The following is a 15,043-nucleotide window of genomic DNA, read 5'->3' on the forward strand; positions in this document are numbered from 1 at the left end:
ATCTTTTAATATGGTAACTCCTAAACTACTAATTGGCCAAGCCCCATCTCTTGCTATACTTTGAGCCAAATGGCTGGGAATGGAAAAAACACTAGTGGTTTGGGATAAAGAATAGTTTTTTCCATTATTTTCAACTTCAGAATACTTTGGAGTTAAGGGCGAGGTAAAAAGCAGCAGTAAAATGTAGAGAAAGCTACTTATCTGTTGCCATTGTGTTATGGCTGAAAAAAAAGTTTTACAAGATCTGTGTTCAAAGTTGTTTCAAAAGACTGTAGCTTGCTTTTCAGCTTTCTCAACTTAAAAAATAATTGGCCACTTAGGAATTGAAGTTGTCAGTTGGGTGTTTTCAGACTTCAGTAATTCCTATAAACCGCTGCATCTGTGCTTGCCTCCTTGCTTGTTGTCTGTTAAGTGCTCCAGGTACACAGTGTTTTAACATCACCAGTATGACTGCTTATGATGCATCTGTAATTGCTGTTGGTCAGGCTGGAAGGAGGAGGAATAGTAATCAGTAATACCAGTTCCATTGCAGTATCTGTTTCTGTAATCCTACATCCATCTTGCTTCCCCTGAAGAATTATCACTTGGATTTCCGATGGAAAGTGCGGGGAACAGAACTCCTAACTAGCAGTGAAGAGGGTGACTGGTGCGCATATACTAGTCTTGACTGGCAGACCGTCTCCTTGTTTCTTGGTAGGTGGAGCCCTAACTTTGCTGTTGCTGGGTAGAGTGGGAGAAGACTATAACAATTACAGTGAGTAACTTTGCCGTACAGATAAGTACAATCCAGAACACTGTTCAGAGGACTGATTCTGTCATGACACCTAAAATTCTAGCCCTTGTATCACTAACAGTGTCGCTGTTCTTGTTCCGTTTTTTTCCCAACCTTAGTTCCCATCTTTTAATTCGAATTTGGTAGAGATATAACTTTGGCTTTAGATTGCGCTGACTGGAACTGACTTGTGATTGCCATAGACCTGTTGATGTTTTCTCCTTGATGCAGGTTCAATTAAACTTTTGCTAGATATGTAAAATAAACCTAGTGCTGGCTTGTATTTTATTTATTACCATTGAAAAAAATCATTACATTTTACAGTATTCACATGAGTTGATATTTGGGTGCATTTTCACATGCATAGCCTGTATATACTGTACTTTCTGTAAAGTTGCTTTTCTTTTCCCCTTTTTCTCTGCCAAAAGGATTCTGATACACCACCTTGCACAGCTCCTAATGTTTACCAGTTCAGTCTGCAAGCACCGACTCAGCTTATGGCCAGTTTACCACCCGCATTGCCTATGCCAAGTGGTAAACCCCAATCTGCGCCTACGAGAACCTTGATAATGGCCGCCAGTAATCAGGTATGAGCCAACTAAATGGAGCGACTTGTTCATGAGAAAGCGATCTAATCGGAAGTGTAGATCATTTGCGCTGTGCTGTCAGTCTAAAAACCTCTGAAGATAACCTTCATATAGCATGTGCTAAACTTCACGTGATCATGAAAGTAGTTATCTGCCATGTCAGAAGTGTGGGGAGAAGAATGGGTGGGAAAGGGTTCGGTGTTTGAGATGCATCTCTGAATATGAGCCCTTCCACAGCACACTAACACCTAGGAATAAGTTGAAGGGAGAGTGTCAGATGTCTGACTCCTTAAGCTGTATTTGAGACTCCTGGTGCCTAACCAGTGGGATATTTGCAGATCTTTAGGCTATTTAACTTCCTGTTCTTAAAATAGAAACTTTATGTAGGTGGTGTATCTGTAAGCTAGTTTTTGAATCTGAAGAAATAGTACTGACCTGTCTAAGCTTGTTTAGTTGTCTTGATTTTGAATTATTAGAACAGATCTGACTACACTTGTAACTTTTTGTAATAAATTTTAAAGATAGAGAACAGAAAATTAATTATGGGCATGTGTACAAGAATTTTTACCAAAGTATTAAATGTGTGCTTAAATGTGCTGGGAGGTGAACGTGCAGGGAAACTGTATGTTACTCAACTAGCCTGAAGTATTTTAGCTAGTGTATCCATTATAGTACAAGGGGAAGAAAAATCCTCGGTTTTTCTTACAGCCTCAGTGCCTCTATCTGTAGGAAAATATTCCCTCAATCTTGATTATTAAAACTAGTAGTCAAAACAGCTGCCTTATATGAGCTTTAATGCAAGTTGTGGGTTGTAGGTTGCCTATGATAACAAAATAATGAGCTGGTTTATTTGAAACCTAGTTTTGGTCAGGTTCTTACAAAGTTTTCCTTCTTCTCTCAGACCTTCTATCACAGTTCCTGGGAATTTAGGGCCAGGATATTTTCAACTTAACGACCTCGTCTTTTTTATTTGATTCAGCGCTTCCGTGACACTTTGGGCATGACACAAGATGTATTTGCTTCAGTTTCTGCTTTGAGATTGTTCAAGTATTTTGCAGAATTGTAGAATAGTTGAGTTTGAAAGGGGCCTCTGGAAGTCACCTAGTCCAACCCTCCTGCCCAAAACAGGGTCAGCTACAGCAGGTTGCTCAAGGCCTTGTCCAGTCAGGGTTTTGAGTATCTCCAAGGATCGAGACTCTCCAACTTGTTCCAGTGAAGAAGTTTTTTTTTCTTAAATTTAAATGGTGTTTTCTGTATTTCAGCTTATGCCCATTGCTTCTTGTCCTTTTACAGGACACCAGTGAGAAGAGTCTGGCACCATCTTCTTTACACCCTCTCATTAGTTAGACCCATCAATAAGATCCTTCCCGAGCTCTCTCTCCTTGAGATTACAGTCCTAGCTCTGTCATCATTTCCTTGTATGACAAATGTTTCAGTCCTTTATTCATCTTCACGGACCTTCATTGGACTCACTCCCGTATGTCCATGACTTTTTATTACTGGGGAGCCCAGACCTGGGCCCAACACTCCATGTGTGGCCTCACCAGTGCTGAGTAGAGGGGAAATGATCACCTCCCTCGACCTGCTAGAGATACTCTTCCTAATGTAGTCCAGGGTGCTGTTGGCCTTCCTTGATGCAAGGGCACATTGCTGGCTCATGTTCAACTTGTCCACTGGAAATCCCTGGTTTTCATGCCAAGCTGCTTTCCAGCTGGTCAGTGCCCAGTGTGTGCTGGTGTGTGGGCTTATTCCTTCCCAAGGGCAGAGTTTAGCATTTTCCTTTTTCAAACTTCGTGAGATTCCTGTTAGCCCATTTCTCCACCCTGATGAGGTCCCTCTTTGTGGCAGCCCAACCATCTTATGTATTAGCCACTCCTTCCAATTTTGTATCATCTGCAACTGTGCTGAGGGTCACTCTCTCCCATCATCCAGGTCATTAACGAAGATGTTAACTAGTATTGGTCCCAGTGTCAGCTCTTGGGATATACCACTAGCTGCTGACCTCCAGCTGGACTTTGTGCTGCTGATCAAAATACTTTGAGCCTGGCATGTAAGGGAATACTTTTCATTCAGCTTGTGAGTTTGATTTATATATCTGGAGATGGTAACTGCCACTTACTACAGAATAAAAAAAAATCAGATAGTGCTTTAAAAGTTGAAACTTTTAGATGAATAATGAAGAAATTTCATCTGGAGCATTTTCAATGTTCAATAATATCAGCATGGAGTTAGGGCATGTTATAGCTTGATGCCCAGATTCTTCATAGTTCCTATACAAGTGCTTGTTTTGGGCTCTTCACGGGAATGTTTTTCACCCTCTTTTTCATTTAGACCAGGCTACTTTCCCATTGCATACCGCAGGTGTTCCACTATTTCCTTGCAGGCAGGTTAACATAGAAGGGACAGCATCTTTGAAAGCTGTTATCACATGCTCTTCTCAGCTACCTCTGCAATCCTCAGTCATCTACCGAGGTATGCCTTTTGTTTTAATCTTCTAAGTGATTACACAGATTCCTCCCTCCCTCTTCCTCGCCTTACCTGTTCTCCCCTACTGCTGAATCTTACCTAGGCAAAAATGGCTTATCTGCACAGGAAATATTTTCTATTAGCAAGAAGCTAATAGAACAATATATTGCTATTTTAGTGTCTGCAATTGAGTATTCACATGCTAATTACAGTCTGAAACTTTTGAAGTTTGTTTAAAATAAAACTGGAGAGCTATTTTAAGTTAAACTTAATGTAAAATACAAACTTAGTCAAGTTTATTCTTTCCCTTAACAACTCTGCTTTTCTGAAGAGGTACCCTGGAGCTTAACTTCATCAAAATTACACACAAAAAAATATCCCATTTTGAGGCATGCAGTTGTTGGTATAAAACAAGTTGGCATTCAGAGTTTTTGCCTCAGTTGTGAAGAGGCAGTGTGTTGCATGAATTTTGGATCTCTGTTGGAATTTTGGATCTTGGAAAACAACTGCTTTGTAGCACTTTTCCTGGCTTTCTGTTACTTGGCTGTCCTTTCCAAGTAACTGTTATTTTAGTAGTTTGTACAATACTTATGTTTAAAATCGGGAAATTTTTCTGTGGCTTTTTCTGGACAAAGATGTGCCTTTGAGATTCATGTTAAATCACAGGAATTTCTTGCTATCTACATTTTAGAAATGGGATGATTGTTTTTCTGCATTGAATTTACCAAAAGCTTATCTATTGCAAAGTAGAAATGTTCTTTTTTGATAAGGATTATGACCAAGTCAGAAGTGGGAAATGAAATCATTCCACCCAGAATATCATGAATGTCTTCTTTTCATTTGCAACTTTCTGGAGCATGACTGAGCTGGATTAGGTTGATGGCTTTCCTTTTGCAGTTGATGTAACTTAAGACCATGCTAGTTTATAACTTTTAATGGGCACATTTTACTAGCTCAGAGGACTCCTATCCTGATAGACTTGAACATGTGCAAGCCTTTTTCTTAACAGCAAGTGTTCTTTCGTATTCATAGTCTTTGAAAGGGATTCATTTGTCTGCATGGTGTCTTCAGCCTTTTCCCGGGCAATTTTCTCCGCCTCAGTTCAGCTTGGAAGCTGTACCTAGGTGTCCAGTACTACCCTCAAAAGCAGGAGGTGCCAATGTCAAGAGCACTAACTGTATTTTGAACAACTTGCAGCCTTCTAGGCAAATTCTTTGTCATTACAGCTTCCTAATGCTTTCTTTTTTGAAACAACTTTGGTGTGATTACCGATTCTATTTACATACTGCATAATTAATTGGAGAATTTGCAGGTAGTTCAGGGACTAATTAAGCTCCTGATAGAGGTCTGTATGCTTTTCGGGATCATCATCATTTTTCCAAGGTAATCATTCTTCTACTTTGCTGACAAGCAGTTTGAAATTTCTCTTGGGAGAGCAGAACAATTTATGAAGTAGTGCTGCCCACTGGAATAAGCAGAAAAACAGATACTGGCATGCACATCTAGATGAATGGAGGGGGGTGGAAATTGCTTGGTGACTTCCCATGGAGAAGAAAGGACTACTTTCCTTGTTGTTATTTTGGGATGAAATAAGTTCAGTTTGTTCTTGGACTGCTGGTCACTTAGTCACCGATGAAGACAGAAGAAACTTCATGTTGCTTAGGTCAGAAGAACTCTTTTCTGTTACTTTTTAAGTTGTGTTTTTGTTCCCAAAGAGTGGTCTTTTGATTCAAAAGTGTCTTAAAGCCAGTAAGCACCAGTCCTTTTGCTGCGCTGGCTTCCAGTGTGTCTAAGAAAACCTCCACTGAAGACCCTTTAGATGAGTGGTGTCTGATTATGAATATGTTCTCTAAAAATTTCATAGCAGCATTCACTGGCTCAGTTGTGAAGCACAGGAGACAACTAGGAAATGAAACTGTAATGTCAGTGCTGAAATATCACAGTCTAAATAACTCTTAGAAGAACTTGTAGAAGTACTTTGTTTTTCAGATTCTTTTGTTTGGCCATATAAGGCCAGACACTTAAACTTTCAAACTGCTTGTTTATATTGCTTTACAGGCACTTCACTGGCTAAAATACTGTGCTTCAGAGTTTGCTCTTATCCAGAACAATTGTTAGTGGTGTTGCTTTGTCTCACTAGTAATGCTGATACTAATAGTATCTCTGGAATGATTCCTCAAAAGTTAGCAGCGCTGGAAACCGGTCAGGGCTTGAGTCAAAAATGTATTTCTTTTAGATAAGTACAAGCAGTTAAGTGTAGTTCACTTCAATGAAAGTTACATTTGGAAAGATACATTTTAATTCATGTCAAGGCTGAACTCTAGTCTACTTTACCAAATGTTTCTGAGAATGCAGGTGTCATCAAGTAGTCAGATGTATGACTATATGCTAAATTCCCTTAGTATAGTCTGATGCTTCAGAGTTTTTAGTACGTTAACTTCAATTTAGAAGTGACCTGATTTGTTTCTTCAATGGCATTATTAAGCTGTTTAGGTACTGAATGTTTCTTCAGTCAACCAAATGGCATTTTTCTTATCTTTCATTTAGAGCTCTTTCATTTAGGGTGGAATACTTCCTTGGTGTCCATACATTTTCTTGGGCAAAGGAAGGAGGATACTACTGTCTACTTTGGAAACAGTTTCGATTCTAAATGTCAGACTCCCATCTTCTGTGTATGACAGAACCTTGTTTGGTTTTTGATTTAATACATGCAAAATTAGGAAAAGATGATGGTTTTTTTCCTTTCCTAAAGAATGGAGAGAAGAAAAAACTGCATCTGAGTTTCAGAGGCTGTTCAGCTGAAAACAGTACTCAAGATATTTTTCATCTAGATTGTCATATATTTATATGGACAGTCTTTATGTGGTGATATTCTTCTATGTATGGAAACTGACTCAGCTTGACTAGACCTTGGATAACCTAATCTGACTCTGCTTATAACAGAAGGTTGGATTAAATGATCTCCAGAGGTCTCCATATAAACATCCAGCTTCCATATAGACATTCAGGTCTCCAGAGGTCTCCATATAAACATCCAGCCTAGATGTTTATATGACTTTGAGAAAGTTTCTGACCACCTTGGTGGTTGCTTCCCGAGTGCTTTTTGAGTTGCAGGAAAGACACAAAGTCTAAAGAGTAGTTTCTAGGAATATAAATAAACCCCCTGTAAATAAAAGATAGACTTATGGAAATGTAGAAGTAATAACTGATTTTTGTTTGCGTAGTACACCTTTATCTTCCAATGTCACTGTAATTAGATTGCTGCTCCCAAACTGAGATTGATTTAAATACTCACATATGCATTTCCTCTACTGACTTTCACATGTACTGTATTGATATCAGCTCATCATTTGGGAAGTGTTTTGGGTCTGCTCACTGTAATATTACTTTTTTGTTCCAAATAAAAAGGTGAGAAATATCAGTGAGATAAGATTTTTAAGGTCTAAAATTGTCAGCTTTATGCTAGAGAAGCTATTATCTCTTTTTTCTTTAATGACAAGTATGCAGATAACACTTCATGGCCCATGTCACAACAGTAGCAAAGTTGCAGTATGAATTCTGTCTTCTGGTAGTGTTGTTTTGACTCTCGCCCCTCATTTTTGAAACCTGATGGGTGACAAGATCAAAAAGGGTATTTATTTCGTCTGTCAGATTCTACTTTCTTTACCATAAGGTAGTTCAAAATATGCTCAGATTATGATGGTAGTCTTTACTGTCAGTCACTTATTCTGGGGACTAGGCCCTCTGATCTCTCAAATACTAGTTCGTCTTTGAACTGGTCATACTAATAGTTGCTGAACCTGTTGATAAAGGTGAAGAGAACCAAAAGCTTCTCTTTGTTACAGGCTACTGGCAGAGCTACCGCACAAAGTAAAATAAGATATGAAGGACCAATATAACCTGCTGCCTTGTGGCTTTGAGTCTTTCAGTTCTCTAGTGTTAGAAGATAAGAAACGTCTAAAACTTTTCTTGCTTTTGAGCTCTTTCTAGTCTCCATGTTGATTTTTTTTTTCTTTGCTGCTCTCACAGCTGATTGCATAAATGCTGTTTTCCCCTTTTAATGAGAGCTGAAATGGGTTTGGGCTCATTTTATAAAATCTCTCCAGGACTCAAGATCTTGTCAGTTGTAGCTGAAAGTAGCCAGGAGGTCTAAACAAAGGGCCCAAAAGGAGGGGAAGTGTCTTTGATGTTTGCAGTGCTATGGCCCTTATTTTCCCAGATCACCAGTTCTAAACAACTTGAGTAAGAACTTATTTTGGTTTTGCTATACTTCAGCTTAGAAATCTAAACCGCTTATAGATCTTACCAGGTTAAGAGTACGCCCAGATAGCTGGTGCAAATATCTTGTAGAATCCTGTTAGCTAATTTAATGAGGCTTGGTTGAACCATTGCCTAATACTTGATTTATTGCTCATGCAGTAATGTCTAAAATGTTGGTTAGGTCATTGCCCATTGTTTCTCTGCAAAACAGTGAATTTATTTCATAAAGAACAAGAAGGTAAATTTTACTTACATGCAAGATGCATTTTTTAGTATATTTCCAGATGTTGTTATGCTCAGAAAGTGGGAAAGTGAACATAAATCCTTTAAAAAAGGGTTCTTTGTGTGGGGTTTTTTTTTTTGCTACAAGCCGAAAATAGAGAATTTGGAAATATGATGAGAAATTGAAAAGAACTTTGAAATATTTTGAGGATGTATATTAAGTTATTTAAGGGGATACTTAAAATGTTAATAGTGCCTTAAAGTTCTTCTGAATGGTACTCTCTAATATTTCACATGGAATGATTTTGAAGTGTACAAGTTTGATTACAATTTCGATCAACTGCAGACTAGATTCAAGCATGGCCATTAATCCTGTAGTCTTAACAACAAAATAGTAAATACATGTTCTTTCTAAACTGTCTTATGCCTTTTGTAAACTTTTTCTTCAGCTTTGTAGGTACTTACCAATTTTTGAGTCCTATATGTATAATCTCTTTTCTTTTAAAGTTAAGAGTACTGGTACTTCATTTTCATTGCTAACACTTCTCTGCTTTTTTCTGCTTACATTAGAGATGCTAACAGGCAAAAAATGCCAAACACCAAAACAATTCAGAAACCCTGTTTATGTTTAGACTTCAGCTCTGTTATGCTACTTGTGTTATTTCAAAGTGTAGGTGATTTATTTTTTGCCAGAAATTTTCTTTTTGAATAATGAGTGTCTTTGAATGTCAGGAGTTTTGTATAGTAAATTTGCCAGTATTTAAGAATAAAAGTTTGGTTTCCTTAGCAAATAATTACTTGGTATTTCAATTTCTACCAGATTTCTGTTGTTTGGGGTAAAGGCCAGGAACATCCTGTTCTTAAATTTCTGTTAAAATATCTGGAAACTTTTTTAAGCTGGTATGTGATACAGAATTCCTCTCCACCCCTGCTCCCTGGCTTCTGTTAAACGTAATTTTTTAGTTTTCCCTCCAGACCTAGCAGCTTTTATTTGCTGAGGAACAAATTCAACAGACTTGTCAAAAAAAAAAAAAAAAAAGGCAAAAAACTCCCAAAGAAAACCCAGTTCTATCATTCAGTTGTTGAATCCATAGCCCTGTGATGGGAGCCCTGTGGTATCACAGGTGAAGGGCTTTCTTTTTTGATTATCTGATCTCTCTCCAGCCATCATTGCTTACAGAGATGCCATTTCTCAGTGATATGGGAGTTCTGAGCATGTGAATATCTAGAAGTGTGTGGACAAGAGAAAGCTGTTTGATACAGCCTCTTGGGATTTGCAAAGGACGTGAAGTAAATATCTTTTACCAAAGATTCTGAAAGAAACTAAGTGAAAGATGTGTGTCCTCCTGTAAGCAATTAATTAGTTAAAAGGTGAGAAACAATGATTCAATTTCTGTGGTAAATGGAGTTCACCAGGAAAGCCCTGCAGGAGTTTGTGCTGGGCCTCATGCTGCCCAACATCTGAAAGGCAATGGACGAAGTGTGGCGAAGTTTGCTCATGTTGTTAAGCTCCTTAAGGGCCGAGTGCAGAAGGACCTTTCAAGGCAATGCATCAGGAGGGAGAGAAGTACTTTAAAGTTTGTAGAGAGTGGTAGGCCCTGGGCTGACAGTTTCTTGCAAAGATGAGATCTTAACGTTTTTGCAGAAAATTGCTTTGATAATGCTTTCTTGATTTCCTACTGAGAATTCAGTGTCAAACTAAATCTCAGACATTATTAGGAATAAAAAGCAGAAATGAAAACATCATGTAAAAATCCATGTACATCCCCCATCATGAAGAGTGAGTACAATTTTGCCTCTTGCATCAGAAAAAAGTAATAATACAAATGGAAGAAGAATAGGGAAGGATGGTAAGAGCGGTCAAATGTGTGGAATTGCTTCTGTGTGAACAATGAATGATTCTTTAATCTGAGGAAGAAGATGAGGAGGTATATGATCTAGGTCTGTGTGGTCATCAGCAGTATGTGGAAAAGTCAGAGAGCAGAACGACAAGAAAGTAATTACTCCAAGAACTGAAAAATCATCAGATAGTAGGTTCAAATTAAACATAATGCTCATTTAAGCTGTGAAATGCCATAGCACAGGATGCTAAAAGCTTATGGTTTCAAAAATCTGAAAAAACTAGTGAACAATACCTAGTTGAGAACTAGTAAATATAAAGGCATCATCTCTGACTTAAGAGGTTCCTGAGTCAACTTCCTTAAGCACCTGCTCTCAGCTGATGAGTCATAAGACAGATGGATTCAGATTCTGCTCTGATAGTTTGACAGTCTTTATCTTGGTGGCCTAAAAAGCAATGCAAGATACTTCATGACAAGCTAGAGATCACTTTCTGGCTAGCTTATTAATCATTCTTTGGAAGTTTGATTACCTTGTGAACAAACCAGGGATATGACTTCTTTTAGGGTACAGGTAGATAGGCTTAATTGTCATACTTGCTGTGGTGCTTGTCTGATCTTGTGGTGACCTGCCTTCCTACCCCCAATAATTTTTTTGCTGAATCCTCATATTGAGGATGAAGTTGCCAGATTTTTCACATTTCCTGCTGAAGAGGATAGGCTTGCTGACACTTTCTATGCTCCTTGGTCAAAGTTTTGTTCTGGTTGTACAGTAGCAAAACTAAAGTTTTCTTCTGTCTTTTTTTCAGCATATAGTTGAGGGTAACTGTAATGACTGGCTGGTTTTAGTGTTTTGACTGTTGAAAGATCATTTTCAGTATTTTGACCTCATTTAATGTAGGTGCTTAATTGTCTGCTGATATAATTGAGAGTCAGATGTACACTTACTGAACTAGAAAACTTTGTTGCACAAGACTGTGACAAGATGGTGTGTTTGCTTAAAGGACCACTTACCAAAAATATAAAACATATTCTAAATTTTTTCTAGTTTCATGTTGACTTTCATAAATAGCTTCTAGTAGATGTTTTAGCAACATATGTCCATAAATAAGGCTTGGGCAGGTGTGTCTCTTAAGAATGAGGAATTCTCAGCTTGCATTCCCTTTTTCTGTTGAATATTTTACCATTGGTAGTCTGAGGATAGCACTTAGCACGTCTGTCTTGGGAGTCTAGAAGTCGCATGTTGAAGGTTGATCAAGTTGCTGTAGGATACACTTTACAAATTAAAAAATGGTTTAAGGGTTTTTTACCACCCTGCAGTTAACTTTAATTATTCCTCAATACTAGTCTTCACCAGTTTGTTTTTCTGTATGCTCAGTGTCTCTTCTAATTATAATTTGACAGTAAAATGTTGCTTATGGAATTATGCCTTCAATAACTGTTTTGGTTTTGTGCTCACAATTGTAATGATGGCTTGGTGTTCTCATATTTCTTTCTACTCCAAACTTGTTTGGAAGTAGAGGTTACTAAAGTAGCTGCAGGTATTTCATATTCTAAGCAGTTGCCTCAAATGTTAGCTTTGTGCTGTTCCTGTTTTAACCACTTACGGTACAAAATGATGTATTAGCTTTTGTTAAAGGCATTCAGTTGTCTGTCTTAAAGTTATTGCTGTCAGACATCAGAAAAAGCTGCTTGCATTGAAGTTAGCAGTGGTTGGGAAGTCTGTTTCAATTTCATCTTTTGAAACTCTTGTACCTATTTTAAGTACACACATGCTAAACCAAACTTACTGTATGCCACTAGGTGATAGGGATGCCTGTTAGTACCTTATGGTGTGGCAGAGTTACTCAGGCTGCCACTAAACCTTTCTGGCAGTTTCTGTTCCATGTTATTGGAGAATTCCCCCAAAGAAAGTGTCATGCTATGTTCCTGATCATTTAATTGTTTTGCCTTGGTCTGGCTGTGAAGTATGGTCTAGGAGCCGTATAGCGCTATGATCAGGCCAGTAGAATTTACAACCTCCTTACAAGCCACAGCTAGTTTACCTGTAGCTGGGTGAGATTATGGGCAGAGCAGATTTGTGCTTTGTATGTATCAGCTCTTATGATACATACATATCATAAAGGCCTTACCTTTATCCATGATGTTTTTGAAAGTCTTATTGAGTATCTCACTTGGTCGTGCTCTTGCCAAGATCCTCTGAAATGGACACGACTGTCACAATTAGTATTTAATGTGGAAGGTCTCTGTTTTTATAAGGGTGATGCATAGTGAGTGTGTGTCATACTGAGATCCAAGGGTTTTAAGGACGCTTTGAAATCTACACGATTTCATTTGCAGCGCATTTACTTCAGAAAACACTTCTTAAGCTGTCAGTGCCATCGGACTTGCACAGCTAAAATTAGACAAGCATGAAAAGACCAGTTGCTTCAAGCAGTGTTCTGTGGGAATGACTTGAATGTTGAGGAAATACTGCTGGTAATATGTGCTTTGTTTCAGTTGTTTGTATGCCTAAACTGAGTGCTTATCTTGTGTTTTTTAGCAGCACAGTGGAATGAAGTTTTCCATGAAAGGAACTCATAACCAAGGCAACAGCTACAGCCCTGTCAGCAGTGGAGGCATGAGGCAACCAGTTGGTAACCGAGGACACCACCAGTACAATCGTAATATATGGAGAAGAAAAAAACACAGAGACAGTTTGCCTATTAGTCTGAGCAGATAATGGCAGATGCCAAAATGACCTTCCCTGTTCAGACAAACTGAGTGAGTGCCACTCGACTTGAGGGATGGAGACCAGCGTCCAGCACATCGTTTTATTGGTGTTGCCAAATATCTGCAGCTGACTTCTTTGCATGTTTCTTTGTGTGGTGGTTCAGTCCATCTTCAAGAAGTAGTTGTGCTTATCTGTGAAGCCTTATTAAATGTGGAAGTTTGTTTTCTGCCTTCCCACAATGGTTCATACAGTGCCGAAGCAGCTCTGACAATAGAACTGCAAGGACATTTACAAATGCTGTGGCTTTTTTTGCTGTGGCTACATCTGTTCCTTTGTGGGTTCTGTTTTCTTTTATTTTAGAAGTGAAGGAAACTTCAGCCCCTTGGAATTCTTTTTTTTTTCTTTGCAGCAAATCAAGTTGGGAATTCATAAAAGTAAATTTGCTGCTCTCCTGTTTTTGTTTCAAAGTTCAGAATTTTTTGCTCTGTAAATATTGGAAGTATAATTTGTGCAATAACTTGGAATTTTTAATTTAATTTCATATTGTCACATAAGTTATATTTAAGGGGAAGAGGTTTTTTAATTTACAGATCCTTTCCCAGGTTGCATTATCTAAGTTGGGTTCATAGTTTTGGCAGGTTGTCTGAGCAGTGTTACAAACATGACATTTGGTAATATTTGAGGCTTCTTGATTCACAATGAAAGTGCGATTTGGCTTATGGTTTTAAGAAGGTATTAAGCTCCAAAGCATTTTGACCCTGTGTTTTTTAGCTCATTGTCTGGCCTCTATCAGTTGTCTTGCTCTGACCAATGAGTTTTAATTTTATTCCTTTAACTAGACAACAAATCCAGCATTTGTAGTACCAGAAGTAAAACTTTTGAGAGGGAGGGGAAAAAGGTTGGTTCGAGTCCTGATGTGAAATTAAAAAGCTGTGAACTACACGCTTTGATGCATTTTAGTAACGTAACCTGTTAATGTTTGGGTTCAAACAACATTATTAAACAGAGGTACCCGGCTTAAGGAATGTGGAGAAAGGAAATATGTTGATTCCATTAAGGAATCTGTATAGCAGTATGCATTAGTTCTGTTAAGAGCAAATATATAAAAAGTACTTCAGCTGCTCTAAGCATTACGAGAAGTATCTTTTAATGTATTGCAGGAGAGCACAGCCCAGTGTTGTACACAGAATGAGTGGCTGGCACTTAATTTACAGATGCATACAGGTATACTATGCAAGTGTGTATTGCCATGACAAACACTGTCTTTAACTTTTTGAAAAATGTACATCCTGCCTAACCCTGAGTTTTTAAAGCACCACAGTTGTCCTGGGAGTAGGTCACATCTCATGCCCTCTGACTTCCCATTTTTTTTAGTGAGAGTTCTTAAGCTATACAGAAAACTACAGATCAGTTATACAAGTCCACTAGCAGAGAAAGCTGAAGAATTCTGTTAACAGGACATCTATACTGTGTACAGATACAGAAGGTTTTAAAACTGATATCTGAATATTAAAATGAGGTGTCAAGCATGAAGCTTTTTAATATGCTGTATGCCTTTGAATCAGAAGTAGTTGATGTTATTACTGAATCTGTCAAACACAAACAGGTCCTTGAGGGGAGAGAGGGCAACATTCCAGAGTAGAGTAGTGCATATCTGTTTGCAAAAAGTTTGTCTTAATGCTCCAGACTCATCACAATTTAAAAAAAAAAAGTTTTAAAAAGTGTGAGCTGATTCATAAATAATATCTAAGGGCTGTTACATGAGCCTGTACTGCTTAGTCTTCACACACTAGCAATATTGAGCATAACTACATTAAAGAGCCTTCAAAGGCTTTAGTTGGTGTCTTATACTAGCGTCCATTTTAAAGCAAAACTCATTTGAAAAGTGGTATCATGTAACACTTCAGTCATGGTGAACCAAATAAATTGGCCTGGCTATCACTGTGGTTATGTGCTACAGGTTTAAAAAAAATCATGTTTAAATTTTTTGTGTGGACAACTATGTGGAAGCTAAAATTGACATATTTTTATGTAAAGTTTTCTATTCTTTGATTTTTAATAAACTTTGGAGACCAGTCACTCTTCTGTACATCTTTATGGGAAATTCAATGGATGAAGTAATACTTGACCTTATCCCATTGTTTGACGTACGCTTTGAACATCTGCTTTAAATTGTTCATGCCTT

The 15,043-nt window shown here is 38.0% G+C and overlaps 1 protein-coding gene across 6 annotated transcripts in view; it reads left to right on the plus strand.

The window, feature by feature from the left end:
* TENT4A (terminal nucleotidyltransferase 4A) overlaps positions 1-14,933 on the plus strand; it is a 62,358-nt gene extending 47,425 nt beyond the window's left edge. The window contains exons 11-12 of one of the 6 annotated variants that reach the window (XM_075142427.1): positions 698-754; positions 1,201-1,291. In XM_075142427.1, the coding sequence (XP_074998528.1) occupies positions 698-709 (12 nt within the window). In that variant the 3' untranslated portion in view covers positions 710-754; positions 1,201-1,291. Of the gene's footprint in view, positions 1-697; positions 755-1,200; positions 1,360-12,687 lie in introns of those variants that run through there. The other 5 variants (XM_075142423.1, XM_075142422.1, XR_012672433.1 and 2 more) reach the window with 5 other exon arrangements.
* Positions 14,934-15,043: the final 110 nt, after the last annotated feature.

This window comes from Calonectris borealis, chromosome 2 (assembly GCF_964195595.1).
Source record: "Calonectris borealis chromosome 2, bCalBor7.hap1.2, whole genome shotgun sequence".
NCBI lineage: Eukaryota > Metazoa > Chordata > Aves > Procellariiformes > Procellariidae > Calonectris > Calonectris borealis.